The sequence below is a fragment of the Amphiprion ocellaris genome, chromosome 19, assembly GCF_022539595.1.
Source record: "Amphiprion ocellaris isolate individual 3 ecotype Okinawa chromosome 19, ASM2253959v1, whole genome shotgun sequence".
Lineage (NCBI taxonomy): Eukaryota > Metazoa > Chordata > Actinopteri > Pomacentridae > Amphiprion > Amphiprion ocellaris.
The window spans coordinates 21911117-21935242 of NC_072784.1; the positions used below are offsets into that span (position 1 = coordinate 21911117).

Below are 24126 nucleotides of genomic sequence, written 5' to 3' on the forward strand. Positions count from 1 at the left end.
GTAGTGCTACAGACAATCTTACAGGCTTTAGATGTAATAAAAACGCACATGTTGACTTTGTTTTTCCAAACTGGCCACTAGAATGGATTTTGAACCTGATACTGGACTTTGTAAGGAGTGAAGACTCTCCACCTTCATTGGTTCATTTGGGCTTCAAGTTTCTGTACATCATATGTAAGGTCAGTGTAAAACAGTACACTCATGACATTTGTTTGAATTTGAGCAAAGCATGACACACTTGTTTATCGAGCATATTTAGTAGTAGTACTACTTAGTGATGGAGTGCTCAGGTTGTTTGAATGCATTTATTTGTCTCTGGCTAGGTCAGAGGCTATAAAATCTTCATGCAGCTTTTTCCTCATGAGGTCTCCGATGTCCAGCCGGTTCTGGACCTGTTGTCTAGACAGGATCCCACAGACTCTGAGGTGAGGATGGAAAAATAACAGACTTTTTAAACAATATGTGCAATTAACTCCGATATGCTTTGTGTTCATTTTATTGGTCGAACATTCAACAGTAGTGTATTTTACCATTTACTCATTCCAGACTTGGGAAACTCGCTATATGTTGCTCTTGTGGCTGTCCATGACTTGTCTCATTCCGTTTGACCTTTATCGTCTGGATGGACATCTGGAGGCAGAGGGCAGTAAGCCTAGAGAGCCCATCATGGACCGTATTCTTGCTATTGCAAAGGTAAGTGAAGCACATATAATTCTGGTATATGTTTTTTTTTCTTTGAGAAACTGATGTGTGTGTGGATTTTGAATGGCATGACTCTTGTTTGTGGATCTTCAACAATAAATGATTAAACTGTAAGAATGTTTTGCTGCTGTAATTCTGTGATATTTACAACAAAGAGTAACCTGCATCAATCTATAGCATAGCACGTTGTATTTTTCAACTAAAAAAAGAGACAACTCATCAGTATGTATCTAACTGGCGGTGACTGAAGAGAAATCTGTAAGAGAATCCAGTAGGATAACACCAGAACAAAGTTTTAATTAGTCTTGTAGTATTTGTGGTTTGCTCTGCAGCTACTCAGACTTGAAGTATGTAATGATGTCTTAGAGCCATGTTTTTACAGTGTGATTTTTTTTTTCTTTCAGTCTTATCTAGTATTGAGTGGCAGTCCCAGGGATGCTGCATCTGTACTGGTATCAAAGTAAGTGCAGAAACACCACATACAAAATCAGTTCCACAGTTTGAAACAATTGAATAAGTTTCAGTATAATATTCACAACTGGACTTGAGCTTAACATTATCAGATATTTTACTACAACACATAACGAAATATAAATAAACCTCTAAATTTCCACTGTTGTGATCTGGATGGTAAACTGATGTTGATGGATTAATATGAATTCAAATTCAGTTAGTCTTTTGAGCCAGTCGCTGCTATCAAAAACTTGGTTTCTTTCTAGGGATGCAGTGATTGAAATAGGCGTGCATGAGAATGCTGGAAATGAGGAAAATAACAAGATGGTTGTTGTCTTTAAACACGTGGCTTCCATAGTGCCTTTGCATTTAAGAGACTTTAGAGGCTGTGAAGATTTGTTCTAAAATGTAATGCCATAAAATAATGACAAGCCACATCCATTCACATAATTAAATATTGGATGTTCAAATATAAGAGCAGTTTTTCAGTCTTGACTGAGTTTTTTTTTTTTTTTTTTTTTAAACCTTTTTGTTGTATAATATAAAATATATGTTGAGGCAGTTGTCCACAGGCTGTCACCTGCTTTAACGTCATGTAACAGCATTCTGGAAACAAATTAATATTTGCAGTCTTATTAATATTTCCACATATTTGAAAAAAGCTTCTTCCATCAGAGTCAGCTAATATGGCCAAGAGGTTACTACAAATATGTCCAGAAGTGCTGAGGTGCTTGTTTATTTTTCAGAACAGCTGATGAGAACCAGTATTCAGAGAAAGGGGGTAACCTCAGTAGATGCATTTGTGTGTGTAAAAGGTTGGAGGCTGTGTGCAGGGCTCTACATGAATGTTTTAGTGTCCAGGGGAAAATCCAGTGGTGGTGGTTTTGATTGAAATGTCAATATTTCTACTGACGACTTGGATTTGGAGTGCAATAATGTTGCGTTGCATATTCAGAAATCCATCCATCCATTATGTATATACCACTTAATCCTCATTAGGGTTGCAGGGGGCTATCCCAGCTGACAGACACGGGACACCCTGGACAGGTCACCAGTCTACCACAGGGCTACAGTTCTACATTTCTACAATTTAATTTAGCAGACGCTTTTATCCAAAGCGACATACATCTGAGAGTAGATACAACACAAGCAAGAATCTAGTCAAGAGAAAACAACCTGGATAAGTGCCGTAAAACAAGTTCAAGTGTGATAATAGGACTGCGGTGTCTACAGGCAGTGCAGACATGATAGTTATTTATTTGTTTTATGTACTTATTTACTTGGAGTGCAAAGGTGTTCAGTGGAGAGCTGGGTTTTTAGTCTTTTCTTAAAGACTGAGAGGGACTCTCCAGATTGACTAGAGTTTGGTAACTCGTTCCACCACCAGGGGAATCACAGAGGAGAAGAGTCTAGCTATCGACCTGCCCTGTTGTGGTGGTTGTATCAGGCGCCTTTTGTTGGCCGAGCGTAGCGAGCAGGAGGAAGTTTAGACCTGAATGTGAGAGTTCAGGCAGGAGGGAGCTGTTTTCATTGTACTTTTGAATGCAAGTGTCAGAGTTTTTAAATTTATGCGGACAGCAACTGGAAGCCAGTGAAAAGGGTGATGTGCTGTTTTTGGCTGGTTGAAAACCAGATGTGCTGCTGCATTCTGGATCATCTGCTGGATCATCTGCTACACATAGAGACAAACAAGCACACGCACATTCACACCTACGGACAATTTCAAATCATCAATTAACATGTAATAATCAAGCATGTTTTTGAACTGTGGGATGAAGCCGGAGTACCTGGAGAAAACCCGCTAATGCACAGGGAGAACATGCAAACTCCATGCAGAAAGATCCCAGGCCTAGGCCGGGATGCAAACTGGGGAATGTTTAGAAATGATGGTGTCCAAATGAATAACTTCAGGCAAACAAATTTAAAGCTACCAGAACTAGCTATGTAATGTTTTGTTTGCAGAAAGATAGACAAAATTTACAACATTAAATATTTATGATATAATGCAATTTTTTATATGTTATTCCACATAAGTTTTTTTGTGCAAATATATAGCATCATTGTAATGTTGTTACTAGTCATTCAGAAGTGGAAATATTATTCATTTTCCTTTGCTTAGGTCTGAAAAAAAGTATTAAAAAACCTGATTTCGAAAAGTGTGCAAATACCCTGTAAAAGCATAATGCATAGTAACCAACTTTAATTAAGAAATTAATTATAAATTCAGTTATTTACATAATTTTTGTTTTGCTACCAGCTTTTTTGTAAAATACTTGGGGTGCTTGTTGTGTTCTACATCAGTAAAGACAATACTACATTACAAGAATCGAGGGCTTTCAGTGAAGCTGCAGTCATGACAAAGATGTGTGTCACAATTGGTGTTCAAATCCTGGAGCGGATTTTAAGGGACAACTTTCTTTTTGATAAAAAATAATGACATTCCATGAACTTGTGTAAACTTGTATCTTTTTCAAATATTCATAGTCTGAAATATTTACATTTCTTATCATTTTAAAATAAAGCTGAAAACTAAATTATAATGTTTGTAGTTGTTCACTTTCATGTTTTACAGTACTGATTGTATTTAATTACCATGAAATATGTAATAGCTAAAACTGAACAAATCAACATCGCACCTGTGTGTTTGTATATAAACACAAATATGACAGTGTTTTATCTGTAATTAGTTTTTTAGTCAATAGAGGGCAGACTTGCTCTTTGAGTTTCCTTGCTGGTGTTTATCCATATGAAACCTTTAATTACTTTCTTGTCTTATTATACATGACTGTGCAGGTTTATGACACGTCCCGATGTGAAACAGAAGCGCCTCGGAGACTTTCTGGACTGGAGTCTCACCACTGTATCCCAGACCAATGACCATTCAATAAGAGACATTAAGGTGCTGGACGGTGTTCTGCAGTCTCTGGTAAACAAACACACTCAGCGATTACACTCACGCCCACGGCTTTATGTGCACGCCTGTCTGTGTGCGAGTTTGACGATGGTGTAATTTGTGTGCACAGTTGTATTAAATCCTTCAGAGGGTAATTTACAAGAGCTGACATGACTGGTATGTTTTACACAATACTCAGTGTGGCTTTAGCAGGTGTGTAATGCACCTGCTGCGTGTGTGGAACCTGTTGCTTCGAGTGACTTATGTCAGTTTAATCCACTCCTTTAAGGTAAACGGTTTTTCAACAAATGAGAACGATGCTGAGGGGACTTGGTTTTGATGAAATCCACTTTTCCAACCGAATGCCTCGTACATTACACCCCACTGCAAACGTGTATAAATAAGAGAAAGTATTTTCAAATCACTTTGTGTAATCTAAGGTAATCTAATGCACCCCTCAAGCAAGTACATTACTTTCAAATCATTGGCACATAAACCTGCATAACATGTTTAGCGAGCGTCATGATCAACTTAATGTCAATGAAATGAACCTTAAGCCTAGGCGTTGCTTAGGGCGCTCAAAACTGGCACTGTCTGTTCAGTCACCATGGCTTCAGGACCTGTCCTTGCATTTTTTTTTTTTTTTTTTGCATAAATTGAGGGTAACATGATGAAAGAAGGAAAAATGTAAAACTGGCAAATAATAAGCTACTGTGAGTAGGATTTCTGAAAGAAATGTTTGTATTTCCTTTACTTTATATCCCTCCTAAATGCTACCACTGTCAAGTATTTTTATTTATGTCTCATAGGCAAAGCTTTTCAAACATGGAAAACGAGATGACCTTCTACAGTATGGTAGGTTCCCTTTTCTCTGTTTTATTTATCTTTAGTCAAGAAATGACTCAAATTTTTACTGGTTGATGTCTATGCTGAGGTCAAACAAACAAACAAAAAAAACTTCCACAATAGGAGTTAATAGAGTGTGTAATTATCACTTTTGTTCAGTTGCGTTTGTCTGTGGCAACACAAATATTTGTTCACAAATCTTTATCTAAATGTACTTTGCCAGAGGGGAGATATTTCTCTATAAATACAGAACCTCCCCATATATGATTATGATCTATACATTTCTTTGGCACACTATCCAATGCACATTTATGACTAAATATGTCACACCATGTGTCAGTGAAGTTGTAGCTGATCTGTGAATATGGTCCTTCGCAGTGTGGATGTAACAATTGTTTTAATTATGCCTTTGTGTGTGGTTTATCAGCTCCTACAGTTCTGCAGTGTCTAGAGAAGAAGCATCTATCAGAGAGCAGCGAGGCCATGCTGAGGAAGCTCGGCGTCAAATTAATCCAGAGACTCGGCCTCACCTTTCTGAAGCCACGTTTGGCTGCTTGGAGGTAAAAAACAATATGCAGTGACATATAATGTGTGCTTGCATAATACTTAACTTTGTTATATCTAAAAACACTGGTTCCTTTTATGTACACAACCAGCCAAAAGTTTGGACACACCTTCTCACTTAATTGTTTTTCTTTGTTTTTATGACTGTTTACATTCTAGATTCTCACTAAAGGCAACAAAACTATGAATGACTATAAATATATATGGAATTATGTAGTAAACAAAAAAGTGAAATTAGTCAAAACATGTTTTATATTTTAGATTTGGCAAAATAGCCACCGTTTGCTTTGATTAATGCTTTGCACCCTATTGGCATTCTCTCCATGAGCTTCATGAGGTAGTCAGCTGAAATGGTTTTCCAAGAGTCTTGAAGGAGTTCGCAGAGATGCTGAGCACTTGTTGGCCCTTTTGCCTTCACTCTGCGGTCCATCTAATCCCAAACCATCTGGATTGGGTGTAGGTCAGGTGACTGTGGAGGCCAGGTCATCTGACGCAGCACTCCATCACTCTCCTTCTTGGTCAAATAGCCCTTATACAGCCTGGGGGTGTGTTTGGGGTCATTGTCCTGTTGAAAAATAAATGATGGTCCAACTAAACGCAAACCGGATGGGATGACATGTTGCTGCAGGATCCTGTGGTAGCCATGCTGGTTCAGTGTATCTTCAGTTTTGAATAACTATGCCACCAGTAAAGCATCCTCACACCATCACACCTCCTCCTCTATGCTTCATGGTGGGAACCATGCATGTAGAGACCATCCCTTCACCTTTTCTGCGTCGCACAAAGACACAGCAGGTGGAACCAAAGATCTCACATTTGGACTCATTAGACCAAAGCACAGATTTCCACTGGTCTAAAGTCCATTCCTTGTGTTTCTTGGCCCAAACAAATCTCTTCCGCTTATTGTTTTTCCTTAGTAGTGGTTTCTTAGCAGCTATTTGATCATTTAGGCCTGATTCACCCAGGCTCCTCTGAACAGTTGATGTAGAGATGTGTCTGCTACTAGAACTCTGTGTGGCATTTATCTGGCCTCTAATCTGAGGTGCCGTTAACTTGCATTTTCTGAGTCTGGTGACTAGGATGAACTTATCCTCAGCAGCAGAGGTGATTTTTGGCCTTCCTTTCCTGGGATGGTCCTCATGTGAGCCAGTTTTGTCATAGCACTTGATGGTTTTTGCGACTGCAGTTGGGGGTACATTCAGAGTTTTTGCAATTTTCTGGACTGACTGACCTTCAGTTCTTAAAGTAATGACGGACTGTCGTTTCTCGTTGCTTAGCTGATTAGTTCTAGCCATAATATGGATTCTAACAGTTGTCAAATAGGCCTGTCAACTATGCACAACACAACCGATGGTCCCAACCCCATTAAGAAGGCAAAAAATTCCACAAAGTAACCTTGACAAGACACACCTGTGAAGTGAAAACCATTTCAGGTGACTACTTCATGAAGCTCACTGAGAGAAGGCCAAGAGTGTGCAAAGCAGTAATCATAGCAAAGGGTGGCTATTTTGAAGAATCTAAAATATAAAGGATGTTTTGACTTGATTCACACTTTTTTGTTTACTACATAATTCCATATGCGTTCATTCATAGTTTTGATGCTTTCAGTGAGACTCTACAATGTAAATAGTCATGAAAATAAAGAAAAACCATTAAATGAGAAGGTGTGTCCAAAAGTTTGACTGGTAGTGAAAATCAAATGGTCAATTAAAAAAAGAGCGATTCCCTTTCAGTTGAAGAAAATGTGGTATTAGCCTCTGTCCAGCTAGTTTTTCATAACTTGATATTGTCATATGGGTCACAATATATTTTATTGTCCTCAGTGAGACATGGCAGGACAGAAGTAAGTGGTTTAAAAATGTATGTGCATGTCTTTCAGGTACCAGAGAGGCAGCCGTTCTCTGGCAGCAAACCTGTCCATGTCCCAGTCTGCTGCAGCCAGTGCTGCTGTAACTCCTGAAGTGGAGACACAAGAACAGGAGGAGGACTATGACATTCCTGAAGAAGTAGAGACTGTTATTGGTTAGTTTCTGCCTCCACTTAGTTTAAAAGATTTTTATTACAATACTAATGTCAAGAAAAAAATCTAATTTGCATGTTATTTTGCAGAGCATCTACTCGTGGGACTAAAAGATAAGGAAACAATTGTGCGCTGGTCTGCAGCAAAGGGGTAATACACTGTTAATGTGGCATCTACCAAACCTGAACTGTTGACAACACTATCCTTGTTGCTACTTGTCTTTGGTATTCTTTATATGGAAATTAGCTCCTCTAAAATGTGTTACGATAACTTATTTTGTTTAACCCTTCAGCATAGGGAGGGTAACTGGGAGGCTTCCCAAGGAGCTGGCAGATGAGGTGGTTGGATCAGTGCTGGACTCCTTCAGGTAGCTTGGGGCAAACTGGCTCTTTCCATCAGTAACAAAATGGCTTTTATCATTTGTCATACAGGGACAAATCTTTCATGCAGACCATATTCCACAAACATGTTCTGTGTTTTGATCTGTTAAATTGTATTTTCTCTCAAGCTTCCAGGAAACGGACAATGCTTGGCATGGAGGCTGCCTTGCACTGGCAGAACTGGGTAGGAGAGGACTGCTGCTGCCTTCCAGATTAACAGATGGTATATGCATGAAATTGTCATTAAACAACACACAGACTATTGTGAGAAAGTTATTTTGTTATTTATTTATTCAACATCTTCATATATTCATATATATATTTACTATACATCTTCCATACAGTACAGTATATCTTACATTATAAACTTTTTACATTACAAATATGTGGTTAAATATGAAAAAATCCCTTTCCAATTTGCCTTTCATCTCTTTCAATCAAGTTTGAGAGCTAGACATATATGCACATACCTATGAAAAGAGATATTTGCATTTACCACATTTAAAAAAAAAAACAAAAAACATATAGTCAGATCTTTCAGTGCTTAATCAAAACAATCAAAAGTCTTTGAACATTGATCGTTACAGTGGTGAAGATTTTTATGTATTCAGTCCTATTCACCAAGTCAAAAACAGTGAGAGTTGTTATTAGCAGCAGCGAGGTCTTCTCCTTACAGCCCGCCCTGCTGCTTTTACTCTTTTGTTTGATTTATGACATTTGCTTTCAACCTGACTACTGTTTGCTCTTTTCATGCCTGCTGCCTTAGCTCTGGTGGTTTGCTTTATTTTCTTTGGAGAGCGGGCACTTGCAGCATCTGTGGAAGCTTTTGAGGAGCTGTCTGCAGCACTGAAGTCACATGAAGAAACTGCAGAGCTCGCACTGGCTAGCTGACAGAGTGCCAGAGCTGCAGTCTGCCTTTGGTCACAGGGTTCTTCATCCAGCTCTTCCACAGATCTCGGATGAAGATCCTCGGAAGTGCTCAGGGAAGAGCTGTGTATGTTGCGGTCGTGAGAAGCTCGAAGGCTGAGGTTCAGAGGCAGCTCATTCTCCTTCAAGTTCACTGTGTCAGAGCACCTTAGCCTCTGATCAGATGGAATTTTTTCCTTGTCCTGGTTTCTTGTTGAGAGGTTGAGGGGGGCCAGGTCATCTGTGTCCTCCACGTCGTCTTGTTCTGACGCAGTTTCGGGACATGACTCAGATACAGACACAGAAGAGTATCGTCTGTTCTCAGCTGATCTGTAAGAGACAGACCAAAACAAAGCTTAAATCCAAAACTCTGCCAAAATTGCAAATAAAAAACAGTCAAGCTAAATCAAGAAAAAATTGGGGATTTTACTTACCCTCCATCCACATGTTGAGTTCTTAGCTCCAGCAAGGTTTCTGCTGACTCTTCTTGACTTAAGTCATTATTAATGGGTTGCCCGGCTGCAGCTGCTTGTGCCAGTTGGGTGGTGTTGTGTGACTCACCCATTTTGGTGTACTGGAGGGCCTGTGTGTCTCTTTGGATTATGTGTGCTTGACTGGGTCTGTCAGGGGACCCCGTAGCTGAACAGCCCTCTTTAGGGCTCAGCCTTGTTGCCTTGTCTCCACTCTGCTCATGGTGACTCTCCTCTTGTGTAGATGTGTGCGGGTGGTTGTGAATGGAACGTGAATGCATGTATAAGTCATAATCCTTTGTGCCCAGGGGTGGGCTGTACAAATCCAAAGGAAGATATCTGGGTCCTGTAATTGACATGGGAAGCTCATGGGGTCTGTACAGGTTGTAGTGCAGAGGGGGCCCGGGGGGAATACTATGGCAGTATCTGTATGGGTAAGGGGGAAATGGGGAAGTGTGAGATGGGGCAATGGGCTGTTGTACCATAGGCCTCTGGGGATCCAGAAAGTCTTGCTGGAAAGAGGGAGAGTTTGGCTCATTTACGTGGTGATTTCCTGGGAGGTAATATGGTGGATACAGGGGTCGGTCAGGCAAGAGATAAGGTGGGTACTCAGGAACCATGAGAGGGGGGAATAGTTTTAAAGGAATGGATGATGACATTGGACCCCATAGGAAGCCGGGGTGGTTGAAAGTGGGAAGAGGAGCTTGCGAATCCTCTGTCTGCTGCACAGATGACTGGAAAGCTTCTGCTCCTTCATTTTTGGGTGTGACAGGGGAGAAGGCAGATGGGCGCGGCAGATCTTTAGTCTCATTGGTCTCTCTGTTCTCTGTCTCTGGAGCTGTATTTGGTTTTGTCATACTCTGACTGTCCTTGATGACTTCACTGTCACACCCAACATCAATTTCTTCTTTGTCTTCTCCGCTGTCTGCCTTGTGCTCTTCATCTCTCTGTTTCTCAGGACTATCGTCCTGAACTGCTGGAGGACAGTTTGTGCAATCCTTAGATTTGGCAGGGACCACCCTTGCCACAGCCTTGATCTGCCGGGCTGTTTGCCCATTTTTCTGTGCCATAAGAGAGATTGAATTTTTACACAAATTGTATTTCATATGGTTAAAGAGATGGGACTTTTCATTGCAGGTGAAGGGACACTGGAAACACTGGTACTTGAATGGCTTCCCTGGCGGCCGGGGAATATAGTGGGGCCTTTTTGGTTTGCGTTCCTGAGCAGTTTCCATCTTGTTCCGAATGCACGTTTTCTGAAAGAAGAATGTAGCACATTGCAATTGAGGAATTAGTACCTCTTAATGCTGAAGTTAGGACTGTGACGCTAAAACATACTAAAACAATCTCTGAATCTTTACAGGGTTTATACCTGATTTTCATTGAAGTGACTGTCAAGTAATGAAGCTAAAAGAGTTGTTGTTGGACTGGTTCAGGTGGAGAATGGTTGTAATTTCTGTTGGAGTGTTCCTTAGCTGCTTGGCCAGAAAAATCTGTTGCTCCACAAAACACTGCACCCTCAGGCTAATGTATTTCTGCAACTGCTACTTCACAGTGAGCTGGACACCAAACAGAGAAATAGTTAAATATGAAAACCAGTCGACTGTATGCAAAAATGTACCCGTATGTTTGCGTAGCTGCAGTCGTGCCTTCGTTTGGTTTTGGTTGATTGGCAGCAGCCTACAAACGCTTCCACTTTGTCTACCTGTTCACCTGTCTGTACGTTTTGATATCACTTGACTCATCTGTTTTGTAAAGTTAGAGAGCTGCTAAGGCAAACGGAAGGCAGACTACACACTTACTAGTGCAGGCCTGGAGGGCATGCAGAGACTTGCTTTTTCTCTCAGCCTTACTAAACTCAGTGCTGTCGGCGTGGGAACCACCAGCCACCTGCTTCCCATGACTACACCTGCAGGATGAATTCATCATTTGATGAGCTCACTGGCTCTGGAGATACATGAGTATCGGAAGAAATAGTTTGATAAATTTTCCTTAGTTATGGTGAAACTATGATGTAGGTTGCATCTGAAACATCACCTTAAGCTGTGAGTTCAGCGTTGCTGGGCGTGCATGGAGGAACCTGCTTGTCATGTGCTGTCGCAAGAAGTTGTCACTCAAGTTTCTGTCCAACTGTAGCAGCACACGAAGCCACTCCCTTCTTAACTCCGACATTCATTTAAAATTAATTTTTTAAACAGTGAATATAATCCAGTCAAAACTTTTTTCTTTATTCTTTAAGAAATATGCTTGTATCCTGTTAGCTCAGGTGACATCTTGCTGTTGTAAATTTACCGACCACTTTAAATAGGCTGCAAAATTCTTAAAAGAAGCCTATGTTATCGAAGGAAGTATCTTAAATTTGTTTAGAAGGCTTTCTGTATTTCCCTGTGCATCAGTCACTGTAATCTGAGCAGAGGCTGATTGGAGGCACAGGCAACAGGTGCACACATATCTCATACCTACCCATAAGTACACACTATAAACTAGCGATTAGCGCCAGTGTATATCACTGACAGTCTTACTCAGTAACACAGATAAACTTTGAGTGCAGTAAATATGTAATTAGAATTTATTGCTGCTTCCTTATTAGTTGATAGAGGAGAAAAATAGATAAAACATTACCTGCTCTAGTTGAAGCAACTGTGCGTTCTGCTGAGTAGCCAGCCTGCAGAGAACAGCTCCACAGTTCACGTCGGTATTTGGTCAGGATGCCACTTCAGTGTGTGCTCAGAGCTCAGAGTGCGTTTGTGAGTGTGTGTGATGGTGAATATGTGTGATGTTAGTTGTGTGGTGAGTTCCTCTCTCTGAGGTGTTGTCTCAATAGTGGGTGGGGCTTCAGCCCAAACTGCAGGGCCCTCAGGCAACATTGATGTACCTGATATTAGTCAAGCCGCAAGCAATGATTTACATAAGGGGGGTAGGGGTGGGAGCACTCACTGTTTCTTCCTCTTTTTGGCTTCATCTCTCTCTTTTGTGGAAATGGCCACATAGGCTTCATTTTTACAGTTGCTATATGTAAAGTTACAGGTGAAGTTTGGTAGTAAGCTGTTAAGATCAGCATGGCATTTGTGTACTTAGTAAAATTTTAACTAAATCAGCAAACTTTATTGGTGTTAGCTTATCTTCCAAATTCTAACCATTTAAAATTATGATGTCCTGTATTTATCAGATGTATAAGCTTTGCTTCCAAAATAACTATGATCCAGAGCAGCGATATTACTGATGTTCTCATGGTGAAAATGCTCGTGGGTAGGCACTAGCTTGCATTCAGTTAGCCCTGAATTTGTCTTAAATGGAAAAATGATAGTCAACCATTATGTTGCACATTCTAAGGCAAGGTTTTTCTCGTTCAAATTCTACAAAGGTTTCATTTGAACTTTTCTGCTTATTTCTTAAGGGACTGTGGAAGGGTTGGTTTAAATGAATTAAAATCATAACATTAAACAAATATAAAGGTTCATCACAGTTTGAAAGCCCAGTACATGTAAAAGTAAATGGTGATGGAACATAAATCATGTATTCTTTTTCATTTTAAAGTGAAAAGTAAAATTAATACATATAACCTTTACTTCAGTTAGGATTCTGGGTAGGGTGTGATGCTAACAGAGTGATATTTGAACTCTTATTGCTGCAAAGATTGCATGCGATCAATCTATACTTTTTCGACGTACTTGCATTCTTTGATCTCATCTTATTGTGTTGTCTATTTGCAGTTGTGCCACTCATTATCAAGTCCCTGACCTACGAGGAAAAGAGGGGGGCCTGCAGTGTCGGTTCCAATGTGCGTGACGCTGCCTGCTATGTATGCTGGTCTTTCGCAAGGGCTTATGAACCCAAAGAGCTCGAGCCTTTTGTCACTCAGATTGCCAGGTAATCCCCTTATTTGTTCCATTCCCACACAAACCATCATGTGCATAAGTCACTGCTAAACTACATTAAGAGCACATTTGTAATTGTGACATTTACTGTTTCAATGACACAAGAGTGAACCTTGTGTTGTAGAGATGAATAGTACCGCTCTCCCAATGGAAAATAATTGCCCTTTTTCTATTTGGAAAATGCAGATGTTCAGGTGAGCTACAAAACAGCAGCATTATCTTTTTTGTCTACTTCTATTGCAGTTAGCTTAATCTTTATAGCTACTAAGACAAACTCAGCATATCCTTCTTGAATAAATATTGAACATCATTTAACAGCAATTACAGGTCAAATATAAATAAAGCTGCAGCCAAACATGTACACTGGTGTGACATTGTCTGTTTTAAGCATGCTACCAGCTAATAATATCATACACTGCGTCTGTGCTGTTTATACACTCTACATACTGTTGGTAGTTTATTAGGTGCACCTATCTGAAAGTAATACAGGTTAATACAACAGAAACAATGGCACCTCTCTATGTAATGCAATATAGTTCAAATGAAGGCTTTAAATCTACCGAATAAAACTAGCAGCTGAATGCATATCCCTTAGCTGCATTAAATAAAGAAACAGCTACAATCAAGAATTGGATACATCATGCACAATTTAAGCATTCAGTAAGACACTTTGATTGCAGCTCATTGTATATGACATTATCATTGAAATTTGCAGCCTTGATGCTGCACAGTTTGCCTTTGAGCTGTTTTTTACTGCCTCAAACCAGTTTTTCTGTGCGACATCAGTCTTGCATGTTCCCATGTAACCAGCACACATGCTCGTGTGCTGTGTTTGTGCATAGTTACTTAAGTAGGTTGGAGGGTTGGGCAGCTACTTGTATTTTCATATATTATTTTGTCATTAACAGAAATTGCCAATAGATGATCTGATCACCTCAGGTACTGGATGGGAAAGCTAAAAATATTTTTCAATCAGACGTCAGTAATCATATTCATTTAGTGTTTATACGGTACCTGGATGAAACAATGATTTAAAATCACAGAAATAAAAGCAAATAAGTAGACATCACACACACATGCATCTAAAGGGACACAAAATAAAAAATTTAAAATGTATTGCCCTTAATTAGCCATGTCATATGTAAGATTGTTGGCTTCATCTATGTTAAAATTATGCTTTTTTTTTTTAAAACATTCTGACACTGTTGCTTTATTGTACTCTATGGCTTTATTCACACATGATTGCGTATCTACAGAAAGAGCTGCGTGCCTGATATCTGACAGAGATGGAGTGAGAGATTTTAATCAATCTTACCATTTAGCGTCACGAGAAAGCAAATTTTGCGCCCTGTTGATGTGAAGAAGTGTTGAATGATAGGGCTTTTTGATCTGTTTTGCTCCAGTTGTAAAGGGGAAATGGTTTAAGACTTTTTAGAGGAGAGTCCTCACCAGCTTAAAAGTGTGTTTCACTGTTTCTCCAGGTTTATCAAAGTTATTTTTATTTTTGTTGTCCCTTTGAGACGAAGATTGGGATAATACATTCATTAGATTGACTTGAGAAGCCGTTTATCTTACAAGGCATGCATTTTTGTCACTCTCTCTGCACGTTTGCCCTTCTGTTGCTGCAGCCTTTGTGTTAAACTGACGGCATTTAGTCTAGACTTGTGTGGTGTTGCATTTGCTATGGAAATGTGCTCGGTCCAACTACTAAGATTGCTGTTGAGAGTTTTACATCAAAGGGGCCAGGGTGCTTATGCATGAGACTGATGTTTGGAATTGCTATTAGATTAGCATAAAGGGGGTTATGATGTATCTTTAGGTCATGAACATTTTAGGTTTTTTGAAAGCTGTAGCAACTGGACAACAGCGGTTTCATTTGGTTTAGACCTGGTCTAGGTCAATGTTTAGAGGGCCAGATGTAGCCTTAAAAATAAGGATGAACATGTTAAAATTTGCAGATCTAATCGGCAACCAATGCAGAGAAATGCACCATCATCCAGTGACGTACGTTCAGTCTTTCAATCCAATCCAATCCAATCCAACTTTATTTGTAATGCACTTTACAAAACAACACAGTTGACCAAAGTGCAGTACACACATAAAACATATGAGACATTAAAAAAAGAGTAAAACAAAACAGCAATAAAATTACAACTTAAAATCAATTAAAAGCGAGGGTAAAAAGATGTGTTTTAAGAGCTGATTTAAATACAGGCAGTGAATCGATCTGTCGAAGGTGCAAAGGTAGTGCATTCCATAAGTTAGGACCAGCGACAGCAAAAGACCGAGCACCTCTCCTTCTCTTATTTGACTTTGGGGTCACCAACCATGAGAGGTCAGCTGACCTAAGGGAACGAGCAGGTACATAGGGTTGCACCAGCTCAGTCAGATACTGAGGTGCAAGGCCATGAAGGCATTTAAAAACAAATAAAAGAATTTTAAAATCAATTCTAAAACGTACAGGGAGCCAATGCAAAGACTTCAGAATAGGAGTTATGTGCTCTCTCTTTTTAGTCCCAGTCAAGAGCCGAGCTGCTGCATTTTGCACCATTTGTAGACGGTGCAGAAGTTTCTCATCAAGACCGGCATACAGAGCATTGCAGTAATCAAGGCGGTTTGTGACAAATGCATGGATTAATATTTCAAAGTGTTTCATAGACAGAATAGGTTTAACTTTAGCCAGCTGTCGGATTTGAAAGAAACTTGTTTTAACCACTTTGTTTTAACCACTTTGTCAGTAGTAACGGTTTGCCTCATCCTTGATCCCTTTCTCTTGGCTTGCATGTACGGACCTGTGGCCTGTGACTGTGCAGACCAGCTCTGCAGCGTCAGTTTGAACCCCTGCAAATTATCATCAGCAGTCGCAACAACACCCTCCCTTTCCCTAGCCTACAGGATTGCCAGGTTTCGCCTGCTGCTGTAGGTTTCGGTCGCCGCTTGGCAGCAACACTAAGACAAGCTGGTTCCTGCTCTGTTCATCACAGCTTGATGACATACAGAAATCTAATTTTTGTGACTGTGAGACTAAGTGACTTGGGGGCACACGAACACACAGTTGCATATCTTCTTAGTTGAATAAATACTCTGCACCCTTGTTAATTGTAGCAGTTACAGAATTCAGAATATGGTTTACAGCATTGTGTAGAGTGCAATCAGGGCTGTTTTTGTTTCCAGGCCCTCAGGGTAAGGCCAGTTAGTAAAGCCAAGCTGGAGGCAGTTGGTGAATCTCTGTGACTGGATGTTATTGTTTGGAAGTACGGTTCATGGGAGGAGAGCAAACAAGGCCAGCAGCAGTTAGTCTCACACTGTCACAGTGATTTTTAAGTAGGTTGGCTCCCCTTTAAACCAATTAATTCTCACATGTACCGTTTCTGAGACTTGTAGCGACAATGTATAGTTGAGGAATGTTGAAGTCAAAACATGAGTAGACACAACCTCCAGTATTGCAAGAAGGTCATGGTTAGTCATTTTTCGGTTGTATTTTCCTTCTGTTTTGGGAACTTGTGCTTCACGACCAAAATCAGGTTTGTGGTAATGATGTAATCACAACTTAGACACCATTTTAATCCGAGTCATTGATTTTAAACCGATTATTAAGATGTTCACATACTGTTGCTGCTCTATGACAGGGCCACGACATGCAAGGTTATTATCACAGTAAAGGAATGGTATGAAGACAGTTTCTAAAGACGTGTGCCATTTTTTTCAAATTGCAAAAAGATTGTTTAAAAAAAAAAAAAAAAAAAAAGGCATTAAAAGTGGATATAGGTGCTAACTTTAGCTTTAAAGCTTCTCATGTTTGTTAAAGCACTTTAATGGCTCTTCTCCATTGCATTCAGTGGACAATTCTACATGCAAATTTTTCATCAGATAATTTATACTCTCTGTTCCATACTTTTTGTCTATCCCTGCAGTGCTTTGCTGATCACAGCTGTGTTCGATCGAAATGTCAACTGTCGCAGAGCTGCCTCTGTAAGTTGTCAGTTCAACATCTTTTGCTTGTTTAACTCAAGAAAGAAAGTTACATGACAGAAGTTAATTTTATGTCTCATTTTGTCCCAGGCTGCCTTCCAAGAGAATGTCGGCCGACAGGTTTGTGACTGCAGTATTGACAACCTGAACATTATGACTAACAGAATTATCGGGATTTGAACCGTATTTGTTGCCAAATATCTAGATCTTGCTCAAACTTGCCTTGTTAGTGAAACCTTTTGAAGAAAAGAAATAGTCTTCCAGTATACCTACAGGGCAAATGCTTGATTTGCCAGTGAACCTTGAGCCACAACTGTCTTCAAATCTAAGATCATTTTTGGATTCACGTATTTCCAGTCTCAGAATCAAACTCTCAATGATTTAAAATATAGACAGATCTGAAATAATACACTGAAAACATCCCAGCAGTTTTTTGCTTGCTTCTGTCTCAACAGGGGACATTTCCATATGGTATTGAGATCCTAACGGCAGCAGACTACTATGCTGTTGGAAATCTCAACAACTGCTATCTGAACATTAGGTAAGAAACAATGTACTTATATTTGCAGTTCAAGTGCAGCTGCTTCTCAGAAAATGCTTGCTACCGTTCCACAGCACAGATTTTACTTTCAGTGTCATCAGTACTTATGTGTGTTTCTGTTGGCAAAAAATGTCTCAGTTCACAATAAGTGAGGAACAGAAACAAGTTCAGCTTCATGACAGAGCTTTTAGCTGGCTAAAAGGTCAATAAGAAAAATGCATTTAGGTCACAGCAGTACTGTCAGCTGAAAAAATGACTTGATTTCTTGTTATTAAAGTACCCACAAATGGACATTAAAAAAAGAAAAATGGAACAAGTGCAATGCTATCAAAATCTGGTGTTTTTATACAGTCTAATTATGTGCAGTTTGATTTCCTGTTTTGTGAAAATGTGTTGGTTCCAGTTACATTTTTGACCTGAAAACTGTTCACATATGAAACCTGTACATCAAAGTCAACACAAAAAAGCTCCAAACCATTAAAAGAATTTTCACCTCTGTCAGCAGCGTGTCACCACTAACGGAGCAAACATTTAAGCAGTGAAAATGGAGAAAGATTCTAGCCTTAGGGTGTGACTGAATGCGGAACTGCACATAACACCGAAAATAGAATGAAGATGTAGAAAGTGATTAGAGCTGCCCGAAATATATTTTTTTCACCTTTAATTGGTTACAGACGAATGTCAGAAGCTGATATTTATTTTTTGTGCAGCTGAAGACTTTTTTGTTGTTCTCAAAGTGTCTATATAGCTGGTTTCCCGGAGTACACCAAATCCATGATAGACCATTTAGTAGCCATGAAGATCAACCACTGGGATGGGTAAGTAGTTCTACTGTCCAGTGCTTATAATACCACCAGATAAGTAGAAAATGATATTGTAGAATTTGTTGTTATGTCTTGTACATAACGTACAACTTTACATGTTTTTCAGCGTGATCCGAGAGCTTGCCACTAAAGCGCTTCACAACCTGACGCCTCAAGCGCCTGATTATATGGCATCAACAGGTAAACAATGTCACCTTACCTGTTCCCCAGCCAATGCTGAACTTTCAAATGAAATACATTTCTCATGAAAAATGCCTTTTGTATATGTAAATATTGATTATGAGTCTATATGTTGTGTTCTGTCTACCTTGTTGGTTGCAGTTTTGCCTCAGCTGTTGACCGTGGCAGTGGGTATGGACCTCCACAGTCGCCATGGAGCCATCCTGGCATGTGGAGAGGTCACACATGCTCTGTACAAAGTGGGCCTTCAAACCAACAGGTAGACTTGTAGTATACTGTCTAAGTAGCATGACCTAGAACTAGTCTAGACTCATATGACTCATATGTTACATATTTCTAGATCACATTCTGGCAAGTAGACTTACAAATTAAAATGTCACATGCCTCTCAGTAGCTTTTTATGTGGCTCAAACAACAAAAGCAAAGTTTGCAAATCAGATAAAAGTAGTTTGAAACCACAAAAATAATCCAGCTTTGAAGTGAAGATCACCATTAGTTAATGAATCATTTTATTTTCTGCTCTGTTATGTGAATTATTGCTTTGACGGTGCATGATTTGTCCGATAGTACTGTGGTGGACATCATTTCCCCAGAATGTCTGGATGCATTAAAGAACATTCACCAAATGGTAAGTTAACCTTAATGTGCTAACAAAAATTGTTGCCCCATACTTAATCAATCACAATGTCCTCTGTTGCTGATTTGCATTTTTTGACACACTTTCAGCTCCAGGAAAGAAAACAGTACAGGTAGGGAGATATAATCATTTTCAAATTGTGTTGGCGATGTATTAAAACAACAAGATATTATTCATTCTTCTTTTTTCTTTTTTTTTTTTGCTTAGGGGTTTTGGTGGATGGCTAATGAGACCTGCAGGTAAGTCTAAAAACACATGCAAAATCAACATGTTTTTAAAATAAATTATTGCACGAAACCTGACAACTATTAAGGGAATTACTGCTTTTCTATTATACAGTAGATAATCAATCATTTATGTTTTTTCACAGTTTGTGGTCTTATAGAAAAGCTATCCCTCTCCAAATTGCCTTTTAAGAATGACCCTATCATTGGTAAGTGAATTTTTTTGAACATTTGATATCACGCTCTTCTTTTCATTCAGCATCAGAGATAAAAGTGGTGAATGTGTTTCAGCTGGCTGGCAGTGGGTTATCGACGACACCATTCAAACTCTTCATCTTGCTTCTAGTGGAGCAAAGGACGGCATTATGGCAAGTTAAATATTTTTCCTGAAACTGAGGTAATCCCAGGGACCAAAAAGAATGCAAAGTTTCCTATTCACATGCCAGTTAAAACTGAGTTCAATGTTACATACCTATTAGGAAATACAAATCTTAGTTAAGCAAAATTAACAACATCCCAGTTAATAGATACTAAGATGAAGTGTGTGATAATTTGGTACTTGCAAATATCCATTTATAATAAAAGCAAACTAATTGTTGTTTACTGTTAATTGATCTTGCTCCTCCCATGTCACCAGGTTGCAATAGTATCGGCCTTGTCTGCCATGTGTAACGAGTACTACCAGGCCCAGACAGGCCAGGCTGACTCACAAATGCAAGGTAGCTTGAAAATGGTTGCCTAGTTTCAGGAGTTACTCCGTATGCTTCATATATTGTATTTGATGGTCTTCATTGCATGGTTTACGTCTATTGTCATTGTCTATTTGTGCTTACATGTTTAGATGTTCTGGTATCTCAGTACATAGAAGGGTTAAAAAGCGCACAGATGCTCACTCGTTGTGGATCTGCCCTTGCCCTCGGCTGTCTGCCAAGATTCATGATCCATAGCAAACTGAAACAGGTGTGTTTGAAGTCTGTATACATTTCCTGGCTATTTTGCATTTCACTGTCAAAGTATTTAGTTATAAAATGAGTATGTCTGTGTGTGTTTATATGTCTGTTAGGTCTTTGAAGGTCTCCAGCAGATGTGCACTGTGAGCCAGAAGGAGGGAAATTTTACAGAAGCAAGGAGAGATGCAGTCAGATCAATTGCACAGTGTGTATCCATATACATCTCTACTGACTTCTCATCTTCAGTTTTTTCTAGTCTTATTGATGTCTAATGGTGCAGACTTATGCTTCAGCGGTGACTCTGTCTCCTGCCTATTGTGTTGGCTGTCTCCAAGCTTAAACATGTAGCTGTGTCTGCAGTAACGCTAAAATAAACAGTTGACAGACTATACCTGCAGGACTTGAATTGCATGTCCGTCCATGTCTCTGATTGCGTTTTGCATCTGTCCTGCAAATTCTAACGTAGTCTCATTGCCTCAGTTCACACATCTCCCTTTTTGTCTCTTCGAGTAATGTTTTATTTGGTGAACTTTCTCATTTTCTTCCTTTATCAGAGTGTGCGCGAAGGCAGGTGTTTGTGCCCACGGCTCCCCAGACTCTGTTGTGTGCTCGGAGAATGTAGCTGAGGTTTATGGCGTTCTGCTCAGCACTATGAGTGACTATACAACAGACAGCAGAGGGGATGTAGGGGCCTGGTGAGTGAACATGCTCATCAACACACACAAAAAATGCACACATGCTCTTTTAATTTGCTTGAGGGATTAGGAATGCTCCCTTGCCTGAGGCCTCTGGTGTTTATCTGTCCCTCCACGTAGGGACATGTCACACATGCCTGTCTCACTAGTAGCTCCAGGCCATGCTTACCGACTCGCCAGGAATGCCACCGGGCTTGTCACTTGTCCTTGCAGCATGGGATGGGCTGCTTCTTTGTTTCACACTGTGTAGTGATTTTTTTTTTTTTCATTTCCTTGAGTCTTTGTCTTGAATCTGTTTTTGTCCGTGTTTCCACATGGTCGCTCTCTTGCTATCGTTTGTGTAGCACATTTAAATTTTCAAGCCCATACCTACACAAGAACACAATTCTTTCTCTTTCTTTCTTTACAGAAATTTACAGGATTTCAATGTAAATTTCTTTTTGCTTAAAATGATTGCCAATAAGTCAGTACTCAACAGTTCCATGAGTTGCCTCTGCACGTGTCAGAGTGTGACTTTTGATTGATTGCCCTGATCAGCATTTCACAAAACTATATTGCACCCTGCAGCCATGAAGGTGTTTTGCCTATACCTTTCTTTCAAATCCAGTGACCTGAAACATAGTGTTCACATGGCTGTGTGTACTTGCATCAACATATGTGTGTATTTGTAAGTGTGCATCATTTGTCATTTAAAAGATCAGCTTAAAATGAATTCAGTTATTACACTCTGAACCCCTAAACACAGCAAATGCATGTTGTCATTTAAAAATGCCAAAATTACACCCATTATCAGAGCCAGGTCTTAGAAAACTGAGAGAATTGTCTTTGTATTGCTTGTGTGAGTCATCTGTGACACACCACTCTGTTGGAAAAATGACCAAAATCTAAGCGTAAAATTGTGTTATTTCATCTACAAAGTCTGTTAAAAATTCACCAAAAATGAATCATTTGTTCCAAATGGTTTCTGTAAAAAAAAAATTCTGCACGCTTCTGCAAAATTATGAAGCCTGTAGTAACTCAGCTATAACTTGAAGTTACAAAAATTAGGACTTTTTTAACTGATCTGCCCCAAAACTACCTGTGCGTACACTGAAAAGAAAAGAGAAGTATGGAAACAAGTTAAAAAATGTGACTAGTAAAATATCTATGGTATGTAAAGTTCATCATTGGTAATACTTGTTAGCAACAACCTTTTTTCATTTGTGTGATTTATGGCTTTATAACTATATCAAACAGCACAGAAGACATTTTTGAGTTCTCTCTACTTCTAGCCATAGTTATGTTGTTTCCATAGATGATTATTACATTATATACACTACCAGTCAAAAGTTTGGACATAGCTTCTCATTCAATGCTTTTTACTTGTTTGTGTTATTTTCTACATTTTGGATGAATACTGAAGATTGACACTTTTTTTGTTTATAACATAATTCCATATGTATTCTTTTATAGTTTTGATGTCTTCAGTATTAATCTACAATATATAATAATTAAATAAAAATCACTCAATGAGAAGGTGTGTCTAAACTTCTGACTGATATTGCAGTGGAAAATGTGGAAAATGTGCCCATAGTGAGTAAATACATGGCAGGAGCAAAAAACACCCAGAAATCACTTGAGGTTCACAAGTTTAATAATTTGTCAAGAGCTCAGTTACCCTGGTCAGTGGTTGGGTGAAGCTGATGTCACTTCAAATATGAAGTCTCTACTTTCATTGTGACTTTTTCCAGGGTGAGAGAGGCAGCAATGACTAGTCTAATGGATCTAACTATGTTGGTGGCCAGCAGCGCTCCAGAGATCCTTTCACCAGACCTGTGAGTATGAATCTGTAAACTCTTCACACCTCACCTTGTATAGGGGGATACAAGGTGAGGTGTGAAGAGTTTACAGTTTACAGCTGTAAAGTAAGTCAGGGGGGACTTACTTTACAGCTTTATTCTGACTGTTGATTTGATACTAATCGATATTTAAAACTAAGAGTTGAATCATCGTGAAAATGTATTCCAAGTGTGTCTTGGTGTTTTTACTGTATAATATTATTTCATCTTTGTTTTCAGAATACTTCTTGATAAATGCACAAGAATCAATTTAAGAACTCAACCTGATTTGGTGATTTGGTGAGAACTCAGTGAGATTTAGTGATGATAGTAGACGATAGCTCTTCATTCCCTTTTCTATGTATGCAGGGTGAAGAGTATGATGTGCTGCCTGGCCCAGCAGGCAGCAGAGAAGATTGACCGCTACAGAGCCCACGCTGGCACCATCTTCCTGCGCCTCCTACACAGTACAGAGCCTGCAGTACCTCACATACCCCACCGAGAGGAGCTGTTGACAATTTTTCCTGTGTGAGTCACTTTCTGCCCTCAAAAGTAGCATTATATTATAGCTATGATATTGCACTGATTTTAACCACCCTTATATGCCAGTACTTATACATCAAATTTGCAAGTTTGAACACTTCTAATATGTGCAGAAACTAATAATGTATGTTTACATTGGCCTCTATTTGCTCTGTTTTTCAGCGAGACCACCACAAGTCTGAACTGGAATGCCCCATCCCAAGCTTTCCAGTATATTGCCCAGCTGCTCGGATTGCCTGAGTATCAGTACCACACCCTGCTGGGGCTCACTGTGTCTGTGGGAGGGATCACTGAATCCACAGTACGTACAGAAATTTGAATATTGTTAGGTCACAGAAGAATGCAAACATAAGAAAAGAAAAAAAATCATATGCAGACATTAGATACAGGATATAAGGAGTACAGGGAATTCTATGATGAGTGTGAATCATACACTATAACCATCATAGTCACCAGATCTCAACCATATCTTCACTGCCATCATTGAAACACTAAAAGATTCAACTAGGACTAAAGCTGGCCATGGAGGTCCTGGTAGCCCCATGCCTTAAAAGGACACCATTATGTTTTTTTGACAACTATTTGCATTTTGTAAAACTTTCCTCACTTTCATTTAGCAGAAGTAACTATT

General features: G+C 39.4%; 2 protein-coding genes across 4 annotated transcripts in view; one reads left to right on the top strand and one right to left on the bottom strand.

Moving 5' to 3' along the window:
• tbcd (tubulin folding cofactor D) overlaps positions 1–24126 on the top strand; it is a 29674-nt gene that overhangs the window by 688 nt on the left and 4860 nt on the right. For both annotated transcript variants that reach the window (XM_035950698.2, XM_035950699.2), the window contains exons 3-32: positions 82–179; positions 324–425; positions 547–693; positions 1107–1162; positions 3949–4081; positions 4858–4903; positions 5322–5454; positions 7338–7480; positions 7568–7628; positions 7771–7845; positions 7987–8081; positions 12948–13104; positions 17027–17084; positions 17175–17204; positions 17540–17625; positions 18363–18443; positions 18556–18629; positions 18771–18888; positions 19197–19257; positions 19356–19378; positions 19474–19505; positions 19637–19699; positions 19782–19858; positions 20128–20209; positions 20332–20450; positions 20554–20645; positions 20995–21135; positions 22866–22949; positions 23322–23480; positions 23658–23796. In XM_035950698.2, the coding sequence (XP_035806591.2) occupies positions 82–179; positions 324–425; positions 547–693; positions 1107–1162; positions 3949–4081; positions 4858–4903; positions 5322–5454; positions 7338–7480; positions 7568–7628; positions 7771–7845; positions 7987–8081; positions 12948–13104; positions 17027–17084; positions 17175–17204; positions 17540–17625; positions 18363–18443; positions 18556–18629; positions 18771–18888; positions 19197–19257; positions 19356–19378; positions 19474–19505; positions 19637–19699; positions 19782–19858; positions 20128–20209; positions 20332–20450; positions 20554–20645; positions 20995–21135; positions 22866–22949; positions 23322–23480; positions 23658–23796 (2765 nt within the window). The remainder of the gene's footprint in view (positions 1–81; positions 180–323; positions 426–546; positions 694–1106; positions 1163–3948; positions 4082–4857; positions 4904–5321; positions 5455–7337; positions 7481–7567; positions 7629–7770; positions 7846–7986; positions 8082–12947; positions 13105–17026; positions 17085–17174; positions 17205–17539; positions 17626–18362; positions 18444–18555; positions 18630–18770; positions 18889–19196; positions 19258–19355; positions 19379–19473; positions 19506–19636; positions 19700–19781; positions 19859–20127; positions 20210–20331; positions 20451–20553; positions 20646–20994; positions 21136–22865; positions 22950–23321; positions 23481–23657; positions 23797–24126) is intronic.
• On the bottom strand, positions 8127–12024 carry znf750 (zinc finger protein 750). Of its 2 annotated transcripts, XM_035950701.2 has the most exons (4): positions 11857–12024; positions 10607–10793; positions 9199–10490; positions 8127–9094 (listed from the first exon to the last, which is right to left on the bottom strand). In XM_035950701.2, the coding sequence occupies exons 3-4, from the start codon at positions 10467–10469 to the stop codon at positions 8506–8508; spliced, it is 1860 nt and encodes a 619-aa protein (XP_035806594.2). In that variant the 5' UTR covers positions 10470–10490; positions 10607–10793; positions 11857–12024; the 3' UTR covers positions 8127–8505. The 2 variants fall into 2 exon arrangements, with proteins under 2 accessions (XP_035806594.2, XP_023131451.2); XM_023275683.3 differs by lacking the exon at positions 10607–10793 and having other exon boundaries at positions 11857–12023.

What these genes read in the sequence shown, in the direction of transcription:
- znf750 (XM_035950701.2), bottom strand. Translation starts at nt 10,469, where the DNA reads ATGGAAACTGCTCAGGAACGCAAACCAAAAAGGCCCCACTATATTCCC. An exon ending in ACTCAACATGTGGATGGAGG is followed by an intron (nt 9,095 to 9,198) that starts GTAAGTAAAATC and finishes TGTCTCTTACAG; the next exon opens with ATCAGCTGAGAACAGACGAT.